We start from the raw sequence: 26,849 nt of genomic DNA on the forward strand, positions 1-26,849 counted from the left end.
TTTTTGGGGTAGCTATTAACCAATATGAGGTCAAAACTAAAATCCAAGATGGCGCCGACGAAAATTTGAAATCTTTTCGTCATGGGTGTCATTTTCATGGTTTTTGGGGTAGCTATTAACGAATATGAGGTCAAAACTATAATCCAAGATGGCGCTGATGAAAATTTGACTTTTTTTCGTGATGGGTGTCATTTTCATGGTTTTTGGGGTAGCTATTAACGAATATGAGGTCAAAACTAAAATCCAAGATGGCGCCGACAAAAAATTTACATCTTTTCGTCATGGGTGTCATTTTCATGGTTTTTGGGGTAGCTATTAAACAATATGAGGTCAAAATTAAAATTCAAGATGGCGCCGACGAAAATTTTACACATTTTCGTCATGGGTGTCATTTTCATGGTTATTGGGGTAGCTATTAACCAATATGAGGTCAAAACTCAAATCCAAGATGGCGCCGACGAAAATTTTACATATTTTCGTCATGGGTGTCATTTTCATGGTTATTGGGGTATCTATTAACCAATATGAGGTCAAAACTAAAATTCAATATGGCGCCGACGAAAATTTTACATCTTTTCGACACGGGTGTCATTTTCATGGTTTTTGGGGTAGCTATTAACCAATATGAGGTCAAAACTAAAATCGAAGATGGCGCCGACGAAAATTTTACATCTTTTCATCATGGGTGTCATTTTCAAGGTTTTTGAGACAGCTATTACCAAATCCCCAATGTAACCGTCGATAATTAGGTATATTGCACGCCTCATAAGCGAAGCGTTGAGGTGGGTACTACTGTCACTTCGCGCAAAACATCTGATTTTTCAAACTTAAAATGTCATTATGTATCATACATTGCACTTGTAAGATAATACATACACACAGATATTAAGAAAAAACACTATTTTTAACATTCATGATACTTTTGATGTCATTTTTGTTATTTAAACTAGTTAAATAACAGTTTAAAAAAGTTCTGTCTTGGACGTCCGTGTGTCTGTATGTGCGGAGGATTTTCTTGTTAACACGATAGCGACCGAAATACTTTACTAATCGAGTCTTTTTTTTTCTCTTACGCTTGAGTATGCTCAGGAATAGAACCCTTTCATTTTTCAGGGTCTGATTCGATGTGGTTTAATTGTTATTAAATAAACAATAAAAAATATCGACTGTTCTCCATAATAATTGTAGTATATCTATATATTATATTCTTTATTTTTTTTTATATTTATACTGTACTCAAAATTCACCATTATAAACTCGATTCTTTATACTATAAGCCTAGGTTTAAAAAAATAAGTTGGTAGTCAGTCCCTTAAACCTGCGCAGTTTCACATCTAGGTGGGGCCACAAGAAAAATAGCTCAATTATTACGGTACCGCTTTCTTTACTTTTCCAACTGTTTTATTTTATTTCTTTTTTATATTTATAGTGTACTCTTTATAAATAATCAATTTTATTGTAAAGGATGAGATTATGAGGCGTGCACTTTTGGATTTTCCAAACTATTTTTTTAAATGTAATCAGACCTAATTCAACGATAGAATTCCTGAATAGTCTAGTGGTAGACCGTAGATGTTCTTCCAATCACACATTCTAATAGTCTCCAAGTTACGAAGACATGGCTAAATGAACTTTCTTCATTCTTCTACTCGATAGACGAAAAGTAAACTTGATAAAGCATAGTACCTATTCTGGGATAGATTTGCCGATTATATTGGGCAAAAAGATCATCAAAAACTTTACATTTTGAGGAGATTTAAAGCACGATATACATCGATATCTCGAGATCGAAGTACAGTGAAAGGACTTGGAAAGTTCGATACGCCCTTCGGTGATAGTGAGAAGATATCTTGTTTTACGAGTTTTTTATCATTGTGCCTAGTGCTCCTTTTCATCGAGTACGAAACGTTACTATCGCGTTTGCGTCACAGCCGAATTAGTATGGGAAATCGAACAGCGCCCCTAGCGGACGTATGGGGAAGCTTTGATTCCCCATACAAATTTCGCTGTGACGCAGACGCGATAGTAACGTTTCGTACTCGATGAAAACTCGCACTAGGCACACATTTAGTGAAAATATTATATCATCGTTAATACTCTTCATTCTGAGATTATACTTCCTTGATTATGCAGGTATAAGATGTCACATCTGTCTACACTTTTCCTTATAGCAAGTTTGTAATTACACTTACTATAGTACCATTTTAATAGTTTAGTTAGAATGCTTTCTATTCTCAAACCTCTATATGTTCAAAACTTCAACCAAAATTCGGCTAACAGCGGCGTATTGAATACCCCGTGAAGTAAACATAAAGAACCAATAAATGAAATAATTAAATTATCATAATTTTTTCGTTAGAATTATTATCAAAATATAGAAGGCATAGATAATAGCTTTTTTTTTTCGTTTTATAACGACCTTATGGTCATGCTACTCGCACCAGAATTGTAATTTTTACCCGACTGCCAAAGAAGGAGGGTAATGTTTTTCGAGTGTATGTAAGTATGTATGTATGTCTTTTCCTTTGTGACCACCTGTAGCCTAAACGGCTTGATGGATTTTGATGTATGAGGTATCGTTAGATTTGTCTTGATTACGGGAGTGTCATAGGATACATTTTATCCTAAAAGTCCCACGGGATAAAGACATAATAATATTTTTTCTAAATTTCCCTTTAAAAAAATATGTATGCGGTATCATTAGATTCATTTCAATCACGGGAGTAATTAATATAGGATTTTTACTCTTTTTTTAGTGTGCAGTCGGGTATTTTGTTTTTTTAATAATTATCAACACTTGTTACATCGTCTTCTTGTAAAATGTACTCATAATTTACATATTACCACTAAGAAAGTTAACAAAATCCAAGTCCGCGATAATAAGCGGGTAGATAAATTATATTGATTGCAGTCATTATAGATGCATCTCATAATAGGTACCCACGGTATGTAGGCAAGCCGGTGTAATATTATGCACAGCTTTCTCTCAACCTGGGATGGTCATAGACTAAACTCCTGTAGGTTAAGATGAGGCATTCATGTTTAGTAAATTTTAATCTTGTATGGAAAATTGATGGATTATTAAAGATATAAAATATATGGTTGTGTCGATGCCAGATGTTAGATGAGTATGTGAAACTGCTATGTTACAGATTATCATTATTTTAGACTAGCTGTTCCCCGCGGTTTCACTCGCATTGCTCCGGTCCTGTTGGTCTGAGCGTGATGATATATAGCCTATAGCCTTCCTCGATAAATGGGCTATCAAACACCGAAAGAATTTTTCAAATCGGACCAGTAGTTCCTGAAATTAGCGCGTTCAAACAAACAAACAAACAAACAAACAAACTCTTCAGCTTTATAATATTAGTATAGATAGTATAGATTACATTTCACAGCCTCACACGTGATGTAGGTCAAGTTATAAGATATAGGTTTACCATTTTAGTATAGATGGGTCAGGAAATGAAACAAAATATTATATCCAGAACGGCATCAAACACTGGGTAAATGAAACTTAGAAATAGTTTTTAATTTAGAATAAGTACCTATTCCTTAAAACAAATTGCGATCATATGTTAGACACAGAGGTATGTAGTCAAATAACTCTACTTTTTTAATTAAATTCTTGTCTTAGTTGGTAATAGTAATAACGTGTACAATTCTAAGTATGCATACTTAATATAGAGGTAAAAAAACATACGTGAATATTTCCTTTAAATTACAATTATTTACACACAGTGTGCTGATAATTGCGAAACGTGATAACAAAGAGGAAGTAAAGAATTTTTCCGACATCTGTGCGATATATATTTCAGAACAATGGGACAATACACATTCCTTATTATAGTGAAAGTTTCTAAGATGTAGTGATTTCTAGTAAACAGAGGCGAATAATGAATGAAATGTATTCACAGTCTCACACGTGACGTAGGTACTTATGGTTTTCGAAAATTATATGAATTTAATTATGAAATATATGAATTAATGTTTGCTATAATTGGTTCAATGTACCCAATATTAAACAAAAAATAAATTAAGCAATTCTACGAAAGAAAAACTGTAAATAGTTGCATGTCTGTAAGGATGTGGTGAGGATTATCCCGGTCCAACGCTTCTTTGTGATAGTAAAATACTTTCAAAAACCACATTCTTTTTAAAGAGTTCTATCGTTCCTACAAAATTGTACTTGAATCCTAAATAAAAAAGCGAGTTCATTCTTGAATTCTTACCATTTTAAAAGCCTCATTTAAAGGCAAAAACCCAACCAAGCAGCATCACAATTAGACGAGCGAGACCAATCAGAAAGTTCTCCCTTCCCACCGGAAAGTATCATTTGTTCCAATAAAACATTACAAGTTAAGGACGTTAAAAGCAACGCACAGACAGTTAGACAAATTGTCGGGGACGCAGTCACGAGGCAGCTTCGTGATTGGTGATACCATGAGTTCTGATTTGTATGGACGTTAGGGATAACACTAGTATTAATTCTAGTTTCCTATTAGAGACGAATGATGTCTTGCTGTTGTTTGAGATAGACACAAATACGACTGTAGTTCCTGCGATATTATTGTTATTGGGTCATAATGAATAATTTTATCATCCGCCTTCTCTTTTCAACCTATGTTCATCCACTGTTGGACGTAGGTCTCACTCATGGCACGGCACTTAGTCCGATTGTAGGTTTCTTGCCGCTAGTTTTTGCCTTAGTTAAAACATTAAAGGTACATACACAAATCATCTTTAAATATATAAGTGGTTGAATGAACCGATTTATTTCACTTAATTAGAACAGAAGTCACCTTAACTTAAATTGATGACCATAATATGTATGTATATGTAATTCAGACGTATTCTTATATAGATAGATGCTCATAAAAGGGTAAAAGGTTAAAGTGAAACTTACAATGTTATGTTCTAATAATAATGGAGATCTTAATTTATAATTTCAGAAATCTCTGTTGCTTTGTATCCATTTGGCAAAGTTTTTCAAAAATGCATATTCTATTGGCTTGGCCACAAAATTATCTACAAAAACACATAAAATATCTGTCTTATACATTTACATAATTAAGCTATTATTTGAAAGTATGGTTACACTACCCGTGGAGATATCGTGCGAACATAATAAAGTACAATACAACTGCTATAGCTCCGCCGAATAGCGCCTTTTAACAATCGTTACTTTTTGCAAATAGTTATTAAGTACTAAAAATGAAATCATTTTTTGTTAAGAAATATAGATCTGCTCTACTTTCGTGATAAGCGAAATGACTATCTAAAATTCTAAACGAATATTGTGAATGCGAAATTTTTATGCCTTTTTGTTTCCTGAATCCGTTCCACAGTGAACGGATTGATATGGATTTTCATATATAAATGGAAATTGGTAACAGCGTTATCAGACTGCATTGTATGTTGTTTTGTTGTAGTTTTATTCAGCATTAAACTATGTACTATACAAATCCATTGATTTGTATCAAAAAGAAACGAAGTAGAAATCTTCTAAAAATCAATAAATGTATGTACTAATAATATTTGAACTAATAAATTGAGCAGTAACAAAAGTAGCAGCAATTCATTCAATATCATTATTATATTGAATGAAACAATCACAAAAATCTAATACCAAACCGACATCAATTAAATACCGCTGCAGCTGATTAAAAAATTGATTGAATGAAAAATCGTAACTAAGCAGAATTCTGAAAAGGGTTAAGGGCCATACGGCCTGTGTGATCTTTTAAAGCCCTATGCGTTGAATTCGAAAGTTTTTATGAATAGGCGGAAAAAGTCCAAAAGATTGTCATACTTAACATTAATTTCCAACTGTTCACAGACAGATTGTAAACAAATTGAACATGAAACGTGGAAATATCACAATTTATTATACCCCTAATAGAGACGATAACAAACAATCCTTCGTGAGATTAACCTTTACTACTCCCAACAGTATTTTATTACGAGAAAGTCACGTTCCGTAACTAGATCTGCGGTTAACTATTTTCTTTTTACATACACCATATCGCATATCAACAAAGGTAAATTAATCTGCCACAAAAAGGGAAAGTTTCGCATGGCTCACACTTTATATCGCTGATGAAATGTAAACAGGGCTCAATTACATGTGAATTACGGAGATACTGTCTCAATGAGACTGTGGTTGAAGACATTTCTGTTACATTCATTGAAAGTCATCTCAAAATATCGATTTTCCCAATATGTTTGTAATGGTTTGTAAAGTGAGCTTTGCAAAAGTGAGGATACTTCCAAAATATCAGCAGCTGAAATGTAGGTATGTGAAATTACATTTTGCTCCGCTGTCTCAAGCAAGAGTAGTAGGGAATAAGGAGCATGTAAGTATGATAAGCATAAACAGCATCTTTATAATATGTATTTCCAAATTCTGACCATAGATAAGTTTGAATATACTTCTCCATACATATCTATATCTATTTGAATTCCATATAATTTTAAGCAAACCACACACGAGGTGTCTGGCTCATGTGCGTGCTCAACTCAGTTAAAGAACCTATTTTAGGACTTAAACTAACTATGTCTAGACGCCCTAATCTAGAAAACTAAAACTCATACAGTCCTAAAATTGTAAAATATAAAGGTGTTTTATTTTGTTTTTGATTTACCAATAGTGTGGGAAGTAAGTAAGTTATTACGTTCTGAGAAAGTTATAATGATTTATTTAAATCATTCGTCATATTGGATTTTGATGGGAAATATTGGTTATCGTGGTGAAAGTTTCGGAGCATCTGAGCATTTATTGCATAATTTATGAATTATTGATGTATTGTTTATTATATTATAATGTAAATTGTAACATATATACAAATTCATAAGACGTGATAAATTAATATTGGTACCAGCATCTGCTTATTCTTATTATTCCTATTTAATCCATTTGCCCTGTTATGAAGTTCTATAAATGGCAAAAGACACAGTAAATAAATAAATATATACTTCAATAACAACTTTGTATGAAAACAAACGCTGTCAATTTTTTCTCTCCATACCTTTTCTTAATCTTTCAACATACAGCCACAAGCAAAACGCGATAAAGCCTACTCGGTCTATTATTTTTAACGCAAACGCAGGAAACTGGTCAACCACTTACATGGTAAGGTAATACCTTGCATTATTACTGGCCCGAGGGTTATAACAGGTATTGGGAGTGGTTCTTGTATAGGTACCCCTTGCGACTTCTTTATTTTTAACTTCAAGGCAAGCGTTGATCAAGCAAATGCACTTTTCTAATATGAATTTTATCTTACAGATTCTTTTCTGCCTGTACATAATATTATCGTAAGATGCGTAGTTGTATGTTATATTCTTGTTTGAGTAGTAAATATATTTTTATGTAATTTTTTATTAAGTAACGGACTTTTAATTAATTGTAGCTTTTCTAACAACTTAACTCAGGTCTGTGATTTTCATGATGATGATAAATCCTTGAAAAGTTTTATTGTACATAATAGAAATATAAAATAAATTAAATACGTAACTACCTGTTGAAAAATAATATGTAAGTCAACCACAAATCCATACTTTTTATTTCACAGCCATTCTTCTAGATTTATTAAAGCTGGATTATCTGAGTTTGATTTATCTATCGTATCGGTTTCTAAACGTGCCTCCAAACCTGTCACAACGTTCAGTCTTCCTTGTAGACATTTAAACGCCACCTGCTATCTGATGGTTATCTTGTCTCTGCTATATTTTATCTATTGCAAACCATAAAATTGTATAATCGCATAACAATTAATTAATTTATTAAGGCCATTACACACAAATAACAAAGCACCATTTAAGATTTTAATTGCTGACATGTTAATGCTGTTTGCTTTAATAGGACATCCATATTACTTAGGGGTAAGTATAAAAATATAAAAATAGGCTCCAACCTATTTCTTCGTTAAACTCTGTGACACGAGAATTTCATATTAAATATAGATTTTACATATAATATTTTTTCTATCGTAACTTTAAAAGTACTCTACAACTGTAAAAGCTCAATTTTGTCATCATATTATAATAAAATATGCCCACTTAGTCATAGCTATGTGATAGAACGAGAACGTGCAGTCAGACAGGAAAACGATGTGGTAAATCATGTTCATAGTCCAGAGGCATTTGAGCAAGATATCAGTCAAATTTCAGCGTCAAGGGGTTACCATGATGTCTTAAAGCAGTATAAATTGCAGTATGCAACAATGACAGAGCTTTATAGGTCGTCTAGCGCCATCACTATCCTACGACGTCGTCTACGAAGACGTCTCAAACAATAATTATCCCTTCCTGCCGTTGCAATAGAAGCTTTTAGCTCTATCAATCTAGAGGTAACCGATACTAAACTACGATATAATTCAAAGCAAAGTACGTATATATTTGATATGTACCGACTAGCTACATGCCTATTTCGATACCTATATGCTTGCACGTCCACTTTCTCGGAGATTATATAAGGGACGACTACCTAAAAAGGGCATACATTTAATGACGGATGCAATATTTTGTGCAACAGATAAGAGTGAAATTGTAAACAGGTTTAATTATTATTTTGGTGAATAACTGAATTGTTATAATACTTAATTAATTATGCGGTTTTGTTTTTCTTATTTATAAGTATCTAAATTATTAAATTTCTAATATGATTTGAACATAATTTTCAACAAACAAAATATGGTGTGTGTGTGTACTTCTCTAAATAAAAGGGTATCGATCTCTTTTAAACAAGCAATTATTCCAATTGTTTTGCAATTGAGATGCGAACAGACACCTAAAACCAGGAAGAGTTAGAGCGTATTCAGAAAGAAAGCTGGAAACTTATAAGCGCTTATCGGCGCTTGTCAGCGCTGGTAACCCGCGCAGGAAAATATATGAACACGTGCTGATACGCGCTGTACGGCGCCTACAAGCTTCAATCCGCGCTGGTCACTGCTGAGCGCTTAGTCTTGGTCTGCTGCTTCCTTTGTGTAGAACGAACCAACGCTGACAAGCGCCGCATATAAGTTTCCAGCTTTCTTTCTGAATACGGCCTTACTCTTGAATTTTTTCAATATATGTAATATCAAAATAGCTTACGATAAAATCAAATGTTTCAAAAGCAATTATTTCATATTATTTAAGGAATAATTTGTACAAAGTAATTACAAGATAAACAAAAGTAATTATGCCGCGGCAATAGTATTGTGAAAGACGCGGACGGCTCCGCGCACGTTTTTAATTAACGAATTATCATCTGATACAGAATGTTTCTTAATAATATAATTGTGAATATGAAGAAAGACTGCATCATCTTATTGTATTTTGTTGATAAATTAAAGCCAAAATTTTGTGGCTCACAAAATTGAGACGAGTCAAAAAATTTGTAAATCATTAGCTGAATAATGATATACTTAGGTACGCTAATAAAACCTCATAAAAGTTAACGCATAGTAAGTTTTGTTTTGCTATAATCTTATATCCTTAAAACTTAGACCTGCCTTTCGAATGTTTAGCCTTTTTAGCAATTTTGTACATGTCCAAAAACGCTATTTAATTTGGCAATTGCCAATAATAGGTACCCTCGTTTTATCTACAAACTGAGACATAAATCTCATAAAATTTGAAGCTGTGGTTGACCATATAAGTTCCTGATTGACAAACCTTATATGTATAGTTTAAAACAAATAACTATAGTTACTACGGATAAGGGGATTTTGAAGAAAATTATTTTATTGATTACAAAAATAACAGTAAGTATCTGGTTTAACTAATATTAGGACAGCTTCTTCCATGCTGTATATTTATTTACATTTATTACAGACGAACTATCATTAAAGTGTAACTACTTACCTACAATTTTTTTACGATAATTTATTCTAATAGACAAAGAACTATTGATTAGTAATTATCTTTAACAAGGACACCTCACTACGTTTTAAAGATATAAAAACGTAAATTATTAGCTTCATACTCCGAAAAATCATTTGAGTTTCACGTAAATTTATATTTTATCGATCTTTCAGCTTAATTAACGAGAATAACCATTAGTTTGATTTATATGCTCATAAGTAGTTTTAGTGTTTTATAGACAGATAAGCCTAAATAATAGCGATATTACTTACCACAAACAGCCAAGTTTTATTGATTAATAATACTGATTTATATCAACACATCGACCTTAGATTTCAGCAACATCCTCAGTTTTGTATGAATCACTAATTGGTACCCGAAAAAATATTGAACAATGGCATTGTGAAAACAAAAGATTACGCTGAGACGGTTAATAAAATTGCTTGAATTAATGTAAACAAGGTGTTAGCTATATTTGAGGTTACACTCTAACTTCCTCGCATAGGTGATGTGTTCCATTGAAATCCACATGGCATGCAAACATTCGTACAATGTTCGAATGTGCCCATGTATGGAAAAACATTTGTAAATGCCGTCCTACACGTCTTGTGGGTTTGGTATTCGTGCGAATGTGAGTGATCTGACGATAAATTTGTATTGCCATAACAATACAAAGACATAAATGAATCTTCCCAACACCAAGAAAGTAACGCTCTAATAGGAACTAGAAAACGACCAATTGCATATTATTATTAAGTATGTATATTAGCTATATATCACAAGAAAACCAAAATTTTAACTTTGCGAATAAAGGCATATTCGATGATTCAGCGTTCAAAAATCTTTTACAACTTAAAACGGGTATTCAGATTATTATTCCACTAACTTACATGCCTTGGACCTGAGTAGCGCAGTTATCCCATATTATAAACAGGTATCTCGTTAATATGTATCTTTAGTGGTTAGATAAAGAAAATGATAAACTAATAACATGTTTCTCTAAATATATTCTGTCCGGAAACAGCATGGAATGTTGTTAAGTTGTCTTTACTGCAAATTATTGTAGTAAATCCCTAAATTAAAAGGATAAAGACGAAGAAATTATTAGCTCTTCTTTCTCTTTAACTAAAAGTTCAGCTTTTTCTTTGAACATTAATTAATTAATAATACATTAATTAATAATCTCTTAAAATACCTACTTATTTGCTCAATCGTCTTTGCAAAAAGCATTATCGGAGCTTTAATCACTAATCTCTTAGATACGATACCAATTACAAGGACATTCCAGCATCCTAACTGATAAGCATTAGCTGAGCAGGTCTACGTATACATTTATCATTTTAATTCAGTGTTAATTCCAGAGTTCCAAGGAAATATGACTCTATTAACGCCATTAGACTTGCCGTTGCCTTTCTACCACCTCTCGTTCGAACTTCGAATAACCGTTTAGAGAATAACTAAACTTATACTTTAGATAGGAACACAGGAGATTATTGAATCTCAGACAATCGCGTAGAAACCGTGCTTATGGTCTGTAACGATCATGATAGTGAAAATACACTCACGACGCCATTAGACGATATAATTATTCATAATACTATTACGGGGCATAATTAACTGGAGAATGTGGAAATATTTTGTTTAAAATTAAATTATTCTCGTGTAAATATGGAATATGTTATTATGTTGAGATGGAATATTTTAGTTTTTATTAATCGCTATTACAGGAAAGAGAAAAGACTTACGAGATTCTGCATAGATGCCATAGTATCGTCACAGTATTACAAAATTTTATGTCTGTAGTAGCGTATAGCGATAAAAATATACCAATTAAGTGGCAATTATAGACGAAGTATGCAAAACTTTAACTTATTAGTTTCGTCTGTCCATAAACTTCTATAAAATATTTTAATGTCTGTGTACCTACCTGTTTAATTCACTTCGCTAACCGTAACCATGCTTAGCAAGAACTACGTTAATCCATAAAATTTGCTCTCCTGACGCAATTAAAAGTACTAGGCAGTAATAAAATCCTACTTACCCATTATTTAATTGTTTGAAAACTGTGTAACACTGATTTTATTGTACCCATTAACAATAGACCAGTGTTGTCATGACACAAAACTAAATTGCAATCAGCATGATACATCTCGTACCTTCATTCATCCCTAGTCACGCTTTGAAAGTTTTAGAAATCGGAGTAATAAAGCTTTTTAGGTTTTAATTGGGTTTATCTGTGAGATAGGTCAATACTGATACATGTTATTGACAATAATTAGGTTTATCTTAAAACGTTTACTTTAAATTTTGTTATGTTGTTAAAATTTACGTAGTAAATTGTACCTAACACCTACCTATTTTTTTTTTATAGGGCAGATAGGACATCAAAAAAATAATTCCAAAACATAAGATATAGATTGAAAGTGTATGTACCTACCTAGTTAATATTCTTAAAATTTTGGACTTTTTTAGTAGAAATATTCCTACATTATACCTACCTACTTACTTAGGTAATTTAAAATTTTTATATTTTATGAAATATTTTGCAATAAGTATTATAAAATGTTCCAGATTGCGTTATCATTTACGTCATAAATACAATTAATTTAATATTTCTAATTAAGATTTTAATATCAAATTTTGAATATTTATACAATGTCTGTCAAGGAACTAGTAGTAGGATCTAAAAACCGAGGTCATCAACTCATCACTCATCTGATGTTCGCAACAAAGTCGGAGTAAAGAATGCTGATCGTGTTTTAGTTATAAAATGTGAATCATCTTAACCCGCTGCATAATGTTATTTATTATGTGTTTTAGCATGTTATGTAGTATTTAAGTAACATGTTTATGATCTTATTTTATCGAATATGTACGAAATATTGATTAATAAACTTTATTATAACGAATGATATTTTTTATATCATGCATGTAATAGGTACCTAGTTAGTTACCTACTTATCTTATCATTACGTATTTTTTTCATAACTTTAAGGACCTTTTAGGAGGCATAGAGATAATATAAGGAAAAGTACTTACTCGTCTCGAAGAACCAATACTGCTGGCAAGACTCTCGACGTCATAGTGCCGTGCGAACTCATAGGGGCCCGGATAATCCCGGGACACACATTGCCCCATATGCTCGTCACCACTCACAACAAATTGTAAACGATATCACATCTGGCAACACAATTTGTGTTTTTATTTTTAATTTTATACCTCCAGCTCATTCTAAATTCAAATTAATTGTTACAGATAAAGGAATTTTGATTGGAATTCAAACAGTTCGGAAGCAATTGTTTAATTAACTGCGCAAAAGAATGAATTGAATTAAATGTTTTTGTGCGTTCTGAAGGTTGTTAATAAAATGTACACCCACGCTTGACTGATAGTGAATAAACTGAATAATAATATTACCTTCTGTTTTAATATTGTAAGCATTGCATTTGCATAGCTGCCTACAAGCATCTACAAGTAAGTAATAGATAATTCTTAGGTGATAGGTATTCTCATATTCACCCATGTAAAATATCACCGATTGTAATTATTATTACTAATGTTATTGTAGATAACAATATTATATATATTTCAATTTTCATCCATTAATTCACAAAACTGATAAACTTTATTGTATTCATATTGTATTAAATTATTATGCAAATCAAAAATCGTACAAGGTGTAAAAAATTGAAGACTTGAATTAAAATTATTCATATGAATTAGTAATATAACTTCACCGAACTATTTACCTAATACAACACGTAACAGTACTTTTACGAAAACTTTTTATTTATCAAAACACAATGTTTACATTTTTCACTGATCGAATTTTGGCGGTCACCTGTCAAACGCAACATGTGCGCATGCGCGGTGCGCGCGCTACGCTAAACCCGACTGGACTGGCGGCGTGGCGTGGCGATTGGACGGTTTGGAGCGCTCGCGCCGGACGCCGGGTGGGCGTCTTTACATTATGCGATACGATTTTGGTAATCTGAAAGCCTCCGACATTTTTTGACTGTTTTTTGTTTTATCAAAACCATATTATTCTTATATTTATGCTGTAACATGAAACTACGTTAGTACCTATTAAGTATTTCAAAATTGATTTTACATAGAAAACCAAGGATTTTGCAAATATATTTCTTATTTATTTATAAAGGTAAATGAACATCTAATCTAACAATAATTATTCTATTTGCACAATTTTATCACTGACAATCTTAACAATTTAAATTACAATTTTAACAATGTTACATGAATAGTTTATTACAACTTGCAAACATTTTTACTTCTATAAACGACAGTCTATACTATGAAATCAAATTTCTTACAGAGATGTAATATTTTCAAATAATATCGTGTCGTGTAAAAAGATCGTCGCGGGCCATGCCCAGCTGTTGTCACGGAGTATCGTAGACAGTAGTGACTCATTCAACGAATTCTGATGCAGCTCAAATGTCGGCGATAGACTACTTTAGGTGTCCAAATTTCAGTGATGGTATTATGTTACATTCAGAACAATGGTTCATAAATTAAGTACTATATAGCTCTATAGCTGCTCTAATGCTGGACAATGTACCGAATATTATCATTTATCATCCTTTGTTAATTATATCATTATATTTTGTATAACATATCTATTCGTTTTGTAATGCCAATTGTTATCTATATTCCAGCCAAAATCGGTTATTAAAAACAAAGCAAGTCTTGCTTTGTTACAATAATTTATACTTACTAAAATATGAATTATATTAATTTCATGAATTTTACATAGCTTTATCAATAACAGTCTGGATAACCGTTATACATTGCATGACTTTAAGTATTTGAGCATGTGTAATTCGTCGTACAAACTCCAGTCTGTAGTGGGGTTGAAAACGGATGTCGAAGGACAGGTATAGGTGTACTGTTCGATCGTGCCATCGCTGAGCTCTACACACAGGTAGTAGGTTTGGCACGTCGTGTCTGACGTGTCAGCGATCCTCCCAGACGTGGTACACGTGTCAGTAGTACTTGTACTATTATCAGACGTTGCTGTACAGGTGTAGTTGGAATCGCAGAATGTCGTGTTCGGATTGAAATAGGTCGTATTAGGACAGGTGAGCGTAGTTTCTTCGAACGTGCCATTTATGCTCACACATTGGATGTACGTCGAGCAGTCAGTTGAGTTGGAATCAGCGACGTATCCATCTTCGGTACAAACAGACGTGGTAGTATTAGTTGAATTTGTCGTATCAGTCACAGTACATTCGTAATCTGTGGTACAGACTTGAGTGGTCGGATTGAATAGAGATGTTGATGGACATGTGTAGTTGTATGATGTGAACGAACTGGTAGAACTGATGTAGACGCAGAGGTAATAGTTCTGGCATGTAGTGTCGTCTGGGTCAGCGAAGCGACCGGCAGTTGTGCAGTTTACTGCCGCGTGTGCCTGCCAAGCGGCACAGGATATCTATAATGCAAGATTTACATTCAGAATATTAAAACAAATAAATGAGAAGTGAAAATATTATGTCACCCACTTATTAAAAAAGAGACCCTAAACAATTTATAAGAAAAAGCTTACTACTACGAATATAATAATTCATAAGTAACAAATAAAGAATAATATTATACTTAAATAATATAAGTACTTACTATAAAAATCACAATTAATACTTTATCCGTCATCATTGATTCACAACGAAGCTGAAGTGGAGAAAATCGTTATCCGTTCGTCTTTTATATTGCTAGAAAAATTACATTTATGGCACCAATAGCAATAAGCAATTTGGGTTTTGATAATATCAATAATCTTTAAATTAAACGTGCCGCTATATTATTATCAATGAATCAATGCAATTTATGTTACTTATCTATATAGCAATTTTCCTATATAAATTCGTAATAGTTATTTTATTTACAGAGGTCAAGTACATTATTACAGAGATAATATTAAGTATTAATACAATATATTAACCACACCGTTATCAAAATGAGTACATGGTTTTGTCTTAATTGTGTGTCTTTTTTTGCTTAAAAAAGGAAAAGATTAAAACTCATTCCTCAAATTATTACTTCTATTATTACCTATGTAAAAAAATATTCTTTAGTCACTTGATTTATAAAATACCAATGTATCGTTACATAAGTATAAAGTAGCAAGTATAGTCACGCGTACCTCGGCTAAAGTTATCTCATACAAATATTAAATTAAATACAATATTATTGATTCAAACTTTTAAATGTGGCGCCATTTGTGCATTGAATGTTGCTATTGTAAAAAGCTTAAGAAGGAATTACTATTGATACAAATCAAACTCCATTTAATCAAGTATATATGACAAAAAATAACGTATTATTTGGTAATTTTAGTTACTCCCTATTTTATTTCTTTTTCTGTTTCCAAGCTTTCTCATAAAAGTTTGGGTCCATTGGGCCATAAAGGTTGACTGATGACATTGAATTTGACGTTGACAATGACAACTGATAATATTTTAAAATTTGTTCTATATTTCTTGATAAATTATTGTAACTGTGCACTCACAGTTATCTATTTAATATTTTAGAATTTATTTTGAAGGATTCTTTGCAATATTCCTTGGTTCAGTTAAATTAAAACATTTGGAATGCTGACAAGATCAAGAGCCTTCTCAACACAGGCGTTAAAAGTTGTCAACAATGTTGCTAGGCAACAGTTTGTAGTCGGCTTGAAGGATGGTATGTGCATTTTATTGTAAAATTCATAAATAAGAAATAAGAATAGTTCAATGTTTACATCTAGTTAGGTTTATTTCTTCTAGATTTACTTATTTTCAGTACATAAATCAGTCGTTAACTTTTGTTGTTTCTTTTTGTACTTGTTTATAGCAAGACAAACAGACTGATATAATTTATGGTATTACTAGCGGTCCGCCCCGGCTTCGCCCGTGGTACATGTTTACATTTTCTCTCCATAAGAACCATCCTCGTACTTCAAGGAATATTATAAAAAAAGAATTAACGAAATCAGTTCAGCCGTTCTCGAGTTATGCGCTTACCAACACATTTTGCGATTCATTTTTATAGTATAGATTTAGCAAAATAGTCTTGCATAAGTAAAACTTATTCATTAAGTAGTTGATTTATTACAATACTCATAATATTATAGTGGATAGTTGTTTCATAAAAATTTCCCTCTCTGTTAATTTTAATTTTTCGTATAATTTTCCGGATTTCAAATGTAAAAATACTTTTTATGAGTTTTGTTAAAAATCATTCTAGCAGAAGCTACACTAAGCTATGAACAAAAGGGGAAAGAAATATCATTCAATCATACAGAGGTGCCTCCAGTGTTCCAAGGAAAAGGTGTTGGGAAATTACTGGGACAGGTAATCATATATTTTCTGATTATTTAGGAATAATTGTGATAATATCTTGAATAGTATCTTTTAGGCTTTAAAGCACATAAAACAAATTAAGTTTAACAGTATCACTGATAAAATCATGTATTAATTCAAGAATTTACTATTGGTTTCTTTAATTTTGCAACCAATTAGAATAAGAGCAAGACAACAAGTAGAGCGAATAAAATATATTCTATTATATTTTAATCATTAACATGTTGTTTTTTTTTCAGCATGCCTTTGAATATGCCCTCGAAAACAAACTAGATGTTACTTGCAGATGTCACTTCCTAGCGAAGTACTATCAGGATAACATTAATAAGTACAAAAACCTTAAAGTGAAACTTGACTTAGAATAGTTGTAAGAAAATGGAAAACATATGGCATAGGAGTAACATACATTATTATTTAAGAGAGAAGTGTTTTGGGAAAGCTAAGGAAATTGCTAAACATGCTTCAATACAATACAATGATTCAGCAGAATTTTTATTTTATCACGGTTTGGCGAACATACTTGAGGGACAGGTACAAACAGGAATACATGAATTGTCGCAGCTACAATCTGATAAAGATGTGCAGTTGGCTGTTGTTATGGCATTAATCTATAGCTATAAACTAGTAAATACTATGGAAAGAGATGAACTCTACAATTTAGAAGCCAAATTAAAAGAAGAACGGAAGTATGCTAGTGCAATATCACTATACTTTGCTGGTCTGTTCCTGTTCTTTGCAGAAAAATATGAGAAAGCAACAGATTACATCAATAAATCATTGAGAAAAGATCCCAATTATCTAGAAGCTATTATTCTAAAAGCTTACAATGATATGTATATTAATTTGGATATGCATAATTCTATCTATGACTGCTTGGAATTGGTTTTGAGTAAAGACAATAAAAATATTGATGCTTTATTAGCGTTCGCTAAATTAAAATACCTGGTTAAAAAACATGAAGAATCTAATTTAACGTTAGACAAATTAATAGTCCATCATCCAAGACAAGTTGTACCTTTGATTGAGAAATTGAAAAATGAATTTGCTACACAGAAATGGGAATCTGTTTATGATACTATTGAAAGAGTGCTATCATTAGAACCTACTAATGTTGAAGCACTTAAAATAAGAATATTCATAGCATTATGTAAGAATTCTGATTATATAGAAGCAGTCGATCAGTTAAATACACTGTTTAATGTCTTAGAGAATGAAGAGAGTAATAATGCATATCAGTTTTACAACACTGCACAAACATTTTCAAAAGTATGTGGAAGATCAAGTACTGTTATATCACAAGTGTACAGATTCGCGCAATACGCATCGGAAATGTATTCCAATAATGTCGATTATTTGAGCGAAGTTGGCTACCAGTGCATTTTACAAGGCAAATACAAAGACGCGTTAAATTTTTTCAAAGCAGCAAGTAAAATAGACAGTAACTCAATAACCGCTTTATGCGGTTTAACTTTATGTCAAATGTATGATAATGGTCCAACTGACCAAGTAGCGCAGCAAGTAGAATTACTATTTGAAATGCAAGGAAACGACAAGTTTCCCATACTGTATTTACTATCAGCAAAATTGAATAGCAAAAATGCCAATGCCAAAACATTCTTGAACCAAGCATTTGAATCTCAACTGTCATATGCAAATCAATATCCGTTCAGTTTGTTGTACATCAAAAATTTAGATCCTGACTTCTTATTGGAGGTTTACAAAGAATATAAGAAGCATCTTCCTAAAAAGCCCTTTTTAATAACCAGCTATTTATTATACACCCAAGACGACAAAGATACTTCAGCAGAGACGTGTTTGAACATGTTGAATACCATATGTAAGGCATGTCCTGGCTTAATACCAGCCCATTTTGAATTGGCCAAGTTAAGATTCCTATCTGGTCAGGCGTCGGAAGCGGAGAAATTGGCTTTACAAATTGGAGAACTTGACAATACGCACGCAGGAAGTCATGTCCTCTTAACTCAGATTTATATCCAACAACAACAATATACAAAAGCCTCTCAGTGCCTTGAAATGTGTTTGAGTTACAACTTTAAAGTGCGGGATAGTGCTATGTATCATTTTCTAAATGGAGTCATTTTGAAGAACACAAATCAACTACAGGATGCCTTGTCGTTTTTTTTGACGAGCGTACAGATATTGAATAGCAAGAATAATATTGGTTCGAATAAACAAACTGACGCAGACTTGAATATAATAGATAAAGCTACATTGTATTTCCAAGTAATAGAGTTGCAGACTGCATTAGGCCAATTTGGAGAAGCTGGGAAAACTATGCAGGTATTTCATGTTATTTTAATTTTTTATTGTCAACTTGCTGTTCCTCGCGGTTTCACCCGCATTGCTCCGCTCCTGTTGGTCTTAGCGTGATAATATAAATATATAGCCTATAGCCTAGGCTATCTAACACTGAAAGAATTTTTTCAAATCGGACCAGTAGTTCCTGAGATTAACACGTTCAAACAAACAAACAAACATACTCTTCAGCTTTATAATATTAGTATAGATTACAGTTCAAAATTTCTTAATATTAGAATCTTATTAAGCTTTGTGTTTTTTATATTGGTTGCTGATTTATTTGAATGTATAATATGATGATGAGTTATTCTTGAATTATAAAAACCATTAAAAGATATTAATATAGACTACTAGAGGTCCGCCGCGGCTTCGCCCGTGGTACATATTTCGCAATAAAAGGTAGCCTATGTCCTTTCTCGGGTATCAAAATATCTCCATACCAAATTTCATGCAAATTGGTTCAGTAGTTTAGGCGTGATTGAGTAACAGACAGAGTTACTTTCGCATTTATAATATTAGTATGGATATCTCACTCACTGCATATTTTTATTTATAAACAGGAAGCAATACAAGAATTCTCATACACCTCTGAAGAGAATCGTCTGCTAATCGCTCGTGCGGATATAGCCTTAAAAAAGGGTGACGTAGACAATGCTATAGACACACTCAACGATGTGAAACCGGGCCAGCCGTATTACTTCCAAGCTCATAGCAAAATGGCGCATATATATCTAAAAGAGAAGAAAGATCGGGCTATGTTCACTAATTGCTTCAAGGATATTGTCAGCAACCATCCAATGGCAGATGCTCATACTATGATGGGGGATGCTTTCATGTCCATTTTTGGTAATTTTTTATTGTTTTGGTACTCCAGTCTGTATGTATATTAAGTTAAATAAGTGAGATATTTATTTTGCTAAAATATAAATGTTTCACATAAGGTTTCATAATTACCAGCAAGAAAAGAACATAAATCTACCTCTATTTTTAGATAAAAAGTTATGAAATTTTATTTAAAATTTCTTAATCACATTAAAACATTTGAGTAAGCTTGTAATAAATACTTGGGCAATACAGTTCCTTACCTTTTTTTCTACAAAAAAAAAATTGAAAAAATATTTTTTGTTAATTAGTTTGTTTATTTTGTTATAGAACCAATACAAGCAGCGGAATCGTACGAATCGGCGCTAAAAGGCAACCCCAAAGATATACAACTAGTTAAAAAACTTGGCGCTGCGTTGATGAAAATGCATGAATATGACAAGGCAATTCAACACTATGAAAATGCGATAAAACTGACCAATGACGATGAACTTAGGTTCGAACATCTTGAACTTCTTATCAAGGTATAGTAGTAATTTGTTTTATTTTTTAAAACGGTTAATTTAACCGTATTTTTTTTTCTTATGAATATGCGAAAAATAATATTTTAGGATTCATCTAATTTTTAAAATAGCTTGACCGCAACAGCTGTACCGCGCCTTAGGTATGCGCGGCGAGGCGGGGGAGAGTACCGACCGTTCCTTTGTGCTAGAAATAATGAATTGTGATAATAAATAAGAGTGATTTTGTTACAACAAGCAGCAAATAACGCATAACACTTAGAACACACACACGCACGTACATAAACAGATCAACACTAATAGTAGTCATTTAGCAGTATTTCTACAAGTACCTTTATAATTTCAGCTAAAACAATACGACAAGGTCGATTCAGTTATATCGTCCGAACTAAACCAACCGAGCAATAAAGAAAAAGATACGGCAACATTAAAAAAGCGCATAAAACTGCTTCTAGTTCAAGCAAGAAGTAGGGAATTGAAAAACCCCGCTACAACAAACACTAACTTAATCCTAGCGGAAGCTAAAGATCTGCAAAATGCGGTGTTAAAAAGAGTAGAGATAGACTCGAAAGCAGATATACAAGAAGAGAAAGAGAAGATGTCTTCTATTCTCTGTTTGTTAGCGAAGGTGAAAGCGTATAAGGAACCGGCTGTTGCTACTAATTTGCTGTCTGAAGCTCTTATTTATTCGCCCAGGAATTCGGAAACTTTGTTGGCATTGGCCAAGTTATATGCTCAGGTGAATAAATCGATAATTTATTTTTTATAACGGGGTTCACTTAGTTCTTCACTTACCTATAGGCTATAGTGCCTTGAGATCTTTTGCATTTGATTTTTGTATGTATGAAAGTCGAAAAGAAAAAATTACAAAACGTTGGCAAAAAAAAATGCATTTCTTCATTGCGAGATAGGAAAAGAATAAAATATTTCAACCTAGATATATTATAGACTTATATAAATATCTTTGTAATTTTTCAGATGAATAATCCAGAAAAATGTGAACAGACTTGTGGAATTCTCCTGAATTCTGACCCTAACAATGAATCCGCCGCTGTTATGATGGCTGATTTGGCTTTCCGGAAGGTAATTTGCATACATTAACGTTAATACCGAGAAAAAATTGACATATTTATTAAATTTTATTTGCCTGTTGTCAATTTCACAATAAAGATAAATCTGATGATAACCCCCATATGTTTTAAAGTATCAAACTAATTCTTAGTAGCAAAGGCCGTTTTTTCTGTTCTGTGGTTGCTATTCTCTTTTTCAACGACTGTGGACCCACAGTTTGTATGTAAAAACATATCACGAAAATTACAGGTAGATCTAGAAACAGCGCAACGTCACTTGACCCAGATACTATCAGTGAAGCCAAACAGTTGGGAAGCGCTCGCGCAGCTCATAGAAGTGCAGTGGAGACGGGGTTCGTTAGCTGAAGTGGAATCGGCCATAGAACGTTCTAGAGAAGCGATCGGGAAGAATGAGGATCTTGGTAAAGAGAAAATAATTTTTCAAGTACATTGACGGGTGGGAGGGATGGGGACTTGCCAATTGCATAACGCGTACTTGTAGCGCTTATTAATCAGTAGAAGTCCATATGTCGCTGGCTCAAATCCGGCTCGAAGGGCCACTAAATGTAAGAGCCGAGTAATAAATATAATTCTGTTTTATTATAATCACAACGCGGTTATTACTTTATGCTGATATTTCTACAAAAGTTATCATTGTATTCGATTTTAGATATCACATTAACACGCATTATGGTGCATGTTGCGTGTCAACGCACGTACACACGTACTCGCGGGGGTGTGGATCTGCATCATCGTGTGATATAACGCCTGCCTACGTTTTGAGGATTATTTATTTATTTACTCTTTATTGTAAAACAGTCTTATAAAAACCGCACCCACGCGCGTGTTTGCGTGTTACTTCACTTGTAGGCGCGTGATTTGAATGAACGTGCGTGGATAAATTTTACATCTTTGTCTTGGACAATCAACAAAAACGTCAACGCACGCGTTTATTCGCTACGCTGCGTAGTGCTTACGCGTTGTAATAATCGCCTCACTGCACGATTTTCTTCGCGCCAAATAGGTGATTGTGATGAAAATGCACTTGCGTGCGAGTGAATGCACGCAAGATTCACTCCAAAATTAATTATTCAATGATTTGTTGACCAGTATGACAATTGACACCGTGTTTTCATATAGTATCAATTTTTTATTTATTCAAAAATACCGTGTACACGGTCGCAGGTTACTCATACTGCGAGGGCCTATACTCCGCGTACCAGGGCAAAGTGAACGCAGCGCTGCGGCAGCTGAACGCAGCGCGACGTGCGACACGCTGGGCGAGCGGGGCCGCGCGACGCATGGTGCTGCTGTGCCTCGCGCAGCACGCGCCGCGGGAGGAGTGAGTGTGCGAGTGTACTGACGCTTGCGTTATACAAGAAACACATACAGTCACGCCCGCACAATCACACACACATACGCACGCACTCACGACCGTATAATCACTTATGCACACAAATTCAGACATACGCACTCACGCGCGTATAATCACTCACCCGCGTATAATCACTCACCCGCGTATAATCACTCACCCACGTATAATCACTCACCCACGTATAATCACTCACCCGCGTATAATCACTCACCCACGTATAATCACTCACCCGCGTATAATCACTCACCCACGTATAATCACTCACCCACGTATAATCACTCACGCGAGTATAATCACTCACGTGCGTATAATCACTCACGCGCGTATAATCATTCAAGCGCGTATAATCACTCACGCGCGTATAATCACTCACGCGCGTATAATCACTCAAGCGCGAATAATCACTCAAGCGCGTATAATCACTCTCCCGCGTATAATAACTCACCCGAGTATAATCACTCACGCGCGTAAAATCACTCACGCGCGTATAATCACTCTACCGCGTATAATCACTCACCGGCGTATAATCACTCACCCGCGTATAATCACTCAACCGCGTATAATCACTCACCGGCGTATAATCACTCACCGGCGTATAATCACTCAACCGCGTATAATCACTCAACGGCGTATAATCACTCAAACGCGTATAATCACTCACCCGCGTATAATCACTCACGCGCGTATAATCACTCATGCACACAAACGCAGACTTTCAAGTAAATAAAAATAACCAATTTTATCACTTTTTAGCGATACCCGAATTCTAGCACTGCGCACAGCAGAGAAACTGCTTCTAGAAGTTTCGCCATCGGAGCGAAAAGGTCTACACGCACTACTGCAATTGGCTTCAAAGCAAAAGTCGAACGCAGAGAGAGTACTGCAAGAGTTATTGCCGTCCGTCAGCGAGGAGGGGGCACATGACGATCCATATGTTATATTGGCTATAGCTAATGCGTAAGTTTTATTGACGTGACAACATGTTATAATTCGATGGAGCCGGCTGCACGCACGAAAAAATATGACTTATGCGGCGTTACCTCGCTCTGAGGCGTTCCGTAGGGCTTGAAGTGCGAGCGAGAGCGCGGAACGAGCGACAAAGAAGCACAATCGGCCTTAAAACGTTGTCAAGCTAGCTATCGTCAGTAAACCGACTTTACAGACAACCAAGTTTTTTTTTATAGTGAAACTTCTTTAGGCGCGTTGAGAGTATTATTTCAAGGTCATAACAATCATGTCATGAAGTAAGGCGACGATTTTGGTATCTTTGAATCTTGCTAAAGAAGTTTAACTTCTGACACGTGTGCTCGACACATACGCTCTTTTTTATTTATCCGATTGTCTGATACTTAGCGGTCGCTGTCACAATGCTTTGCCCACGGCCTTTAGAAGGTCTCCAAATGTTAATTTTATAGTTCGAATTTTATTATCAAAGTCTACTGTTATACTTTTAAATGCAATATATTTTAATCCTATGATTTTTCAGTAAAAGTATGGGAAGTATTTTAGAACTGGTTTGTTCAATAAATACGTCTACGTACATTTTAATTTGACTGGTCGTATGTTTTATTGTTTCAGGTACAATATTGTCAAGCAACCGACACGCGCGAAAAATATATTAAAGAGGACAATATCATCTATACCTTGGACACCGGAGAATGCAGATGGGTTGGAAAAGTAAGAATTGTTTTATTTATCTAAATTTGAAGTAAATTTTCGTTAATTATTTGACAGATAAGCTGAACAGAACATTTTACAACGTAAACCTTAGAGAGGTTAGAGAAAGAGTTCAATAGATACATATGTTTACTACTACTACTCATTTCATTCTAATATGGTTAAGAAAATTAAAATTAAGTAAAAAAAAATTACCTTTATTTTACTAGTCGGTGGTAAACAAATCAATGTCACCTAATCTTATTCCTATATTATTTTTGTTGTCATTCTCTCTTTATACTTTAAGATGCTGGTTAGAAGTGGCAGACAACCAGATAAACTCTGGTAGAACGGATGCGGCGAAGGAGTTATTAGCAAAGGTGCTCACACACAACAAATCTTGCGTTTCTGCTTATCAGTACTTGGGTATGTATATTCAGTCTCTAAGTAAGCTTTTTATAAAAAAAAAAAATACTTAAAAATTTAAATACTGAATCAGTCGGTAAAATAGTATTTAAGGATGCAGTAGTTTAAATTGAACTATTGCATATGGCAATCTGAAGCTGTTTAAAATTGTAATAGGGAATATGCTTAAAATTTTAAATGGCCTAAAATATTCTTTTCTCGAATACTTATTATCGCAATATTATAATGAAAAGGTTTTTTTTTTATTTACTTATTATTTAAACCCCTAAAATAATATTCAAAAAGTGCAAAATAAGGGAGCGACATTCAAACTTCCAAAACGCGCCACCACAGGTCGAACGAAATGTGACGTCATCTGACACGACGTTGTATTCATCACTCCACAGTTAACACTAAGGTAAACACCCACTGGACGTGTCATGTGACGTCACGCAAAGCGCGCGCACAATGGCGGCGTTTGAACTGCTTAAATTTTTTAAAAGTTTTGAATTTCATTTTTAAAAATATCTAGAATATTTTGAAGCCCATTAATATTTTTTTCTACGTTATAAAATAGTAAACTATTAATTTAAGACAAAAAAGAAAAACATGAATATTCCCCATTGTAAAAGGTACTTATGTATCTTTCTAATTGCACCTCATTTCTCCTACATAAAATCTTAATAAACCAATTTGCCGGAATTGTAAACAATTATATTTTTTTTTCAGGTTACTTATCGGAAAAAGAGCAAAACTACAAGAGCGCGGCATACAACTACGAAAACGCGTGGGTTCACTCGGCCAAAACCGACCTGGCCATTGGTTATAAACTATCATATGCGTATTTAAAACTTAAAAAGTATCCAGAATGTATAGTTGTCTGTAGACAGATACTGAAAATACACCCAGAATATCCTAAGATCAAAAAGGAGATATTGGAAAAGGCTAAAACTAATTTACGAACGTGAATTGAGTTTTTTTAAGTTATTGAAGTTCTACTTCTTTTGGCGCGATGGAGAAAAATGATGAGTGAATTTTTACGATGCGCGCGCACACCGACACCTAAATTTAACGGTATGAAGTTAGTTCTAGGTGGTATGAAAATTGATAACTATTTTCAAGTTGTATATGCTAGTATTTTCCATACGCCAAAGAAGTATAACTTCTAACGCGTGTACATAAGTACACACACTCTTTTTTTAATCAATAAGAGTTTGAGCAGCACGCACAATTGTTTATTTATTTTGTTCATGGAATATTATGACGTAAAAATATGTATAATTATTTTTGAGGAAATGTGAATTTAGCAAATATAGGAATATTTACTCACCCAGAATTTGTATGTAAAGATTTCACAGTTGATGATAAATTGTTATTTTTGTCATACTATGTGCCTTTTTGTCTATATAACTATAGTAGAGCCGTTTTAATAGGCAACATTTGACAGTTCAACAAAATTCAACAACGTAACCTA

The 26,849-nt window shown here is 33.6% G+C and overlaps 3 protein-coding genes across 9 annotated transcripts in view; 1 reads left to right on the forward strand and 2 right to left on the reverse strand.

The window, feature by feature from the left end:
* The window catches only part of LOC123693413, a 98,890-nt gene extending 85,161 nt beyond the window's left edge, over nt 1-13,729 (reverse strand). For 5 of the 6 annotated variants that reach the window (XR_006751683.1, XM_045638497.1, XM_045638496.1 and 2 more), the window contains exons 1-2: nt 13,599-13,729; nt 12,889-13,080 (exon numbers count right to left, since the gene is read on the reverse strand). Coding sequence is in view for 5 of the 6 variants with exons in the window: in XM_045638497.1 (XP_045494453.1) it covers nt 12,889-12,987 (99 nt within the window). In the remaining variant the exon portion in view is untranslated. The remainder of the gene's footprint in view (nt 1-12,888; nt 13,081-13,598) is intronic. The other variant, XM_045638495.1, reaches the window with a different exon arrangement.
* Nucleotides 13,730-14,650: 921 nt separating this feature from the next.
* LOC123693203 lies at nt 14,651-15,521 on the reverse strand. The gene is made up of 2 exons (XM_045638202.1): nt 15,487-15,521; nt 14,651-15,301 (listed from the first exon to the last, which is right to left on the reverse strand). Exons 1-2 carry the CDS (start codon nt 15,517-15,519, stop codon nt 14,651-14,653), a joined length of 684 nt encoding a protein of 227 aa, XP_045494158.1. The 5' UTR covers nt 15,520-15,521.
* An 812-nt stretch (nt 15,522-16,333) lies between these two features.
* LOC123693412 (tetratricopeptide repeat protein 21B-like) lies at nt 16,334-26,614 on the forward strand. 2 transcript variants are annotated; one of them, XM_045638491.1, is made up of 13 exons: nt 16,334-16,548; nt 17,092-17,198; nt 17,447-19,508; nt 20,087-20,372; nt 20,679-20,872; nt 21,216-21,608; nt 21,848-21,952; nt 22,190-22,361; nt 23,125-23,281; nt 24,068-24,271; nt 24,893-24,991; nt 25,278-25,396; nt 26,105-26,614. In XM_045638491.1, the coding sequence occupies exons 3-13, from the start codon at nt 17,583-17,585 to the stop codon at nt 26,341-26,343; spliced, it is 3,894 nt and encodes a 1,297-aa protein (XP_045494447.1). In that variant the 5' UTR covers nt 16,334-16,548; nt 17,092-17,198; nt 17,447-17,582; the 3' UTR covers nt 26,344-26,614. The 2 variants fall into 2 exon arrangements, with proteins under 2 accessions (XP_045494447.1, XP_045494448.1); XM_045638492.1 differs by having other exon boundaries at nt 17,095-17,198.
* The last annotated feature ends 235 nt before the right edge of the window (nt 26,615-26,849 follow it).

This window comes from Colias croceus, chromosome 7, assembly GCF_905220415.1.
Source record: "Colias croceus chromosome 7, ilColCroc2.1".
NCBI lineage: Eukaryota > Metazoa > Arthropoda > Insecta > Lepidoptera > Pieridae > Colias > Colias croceus.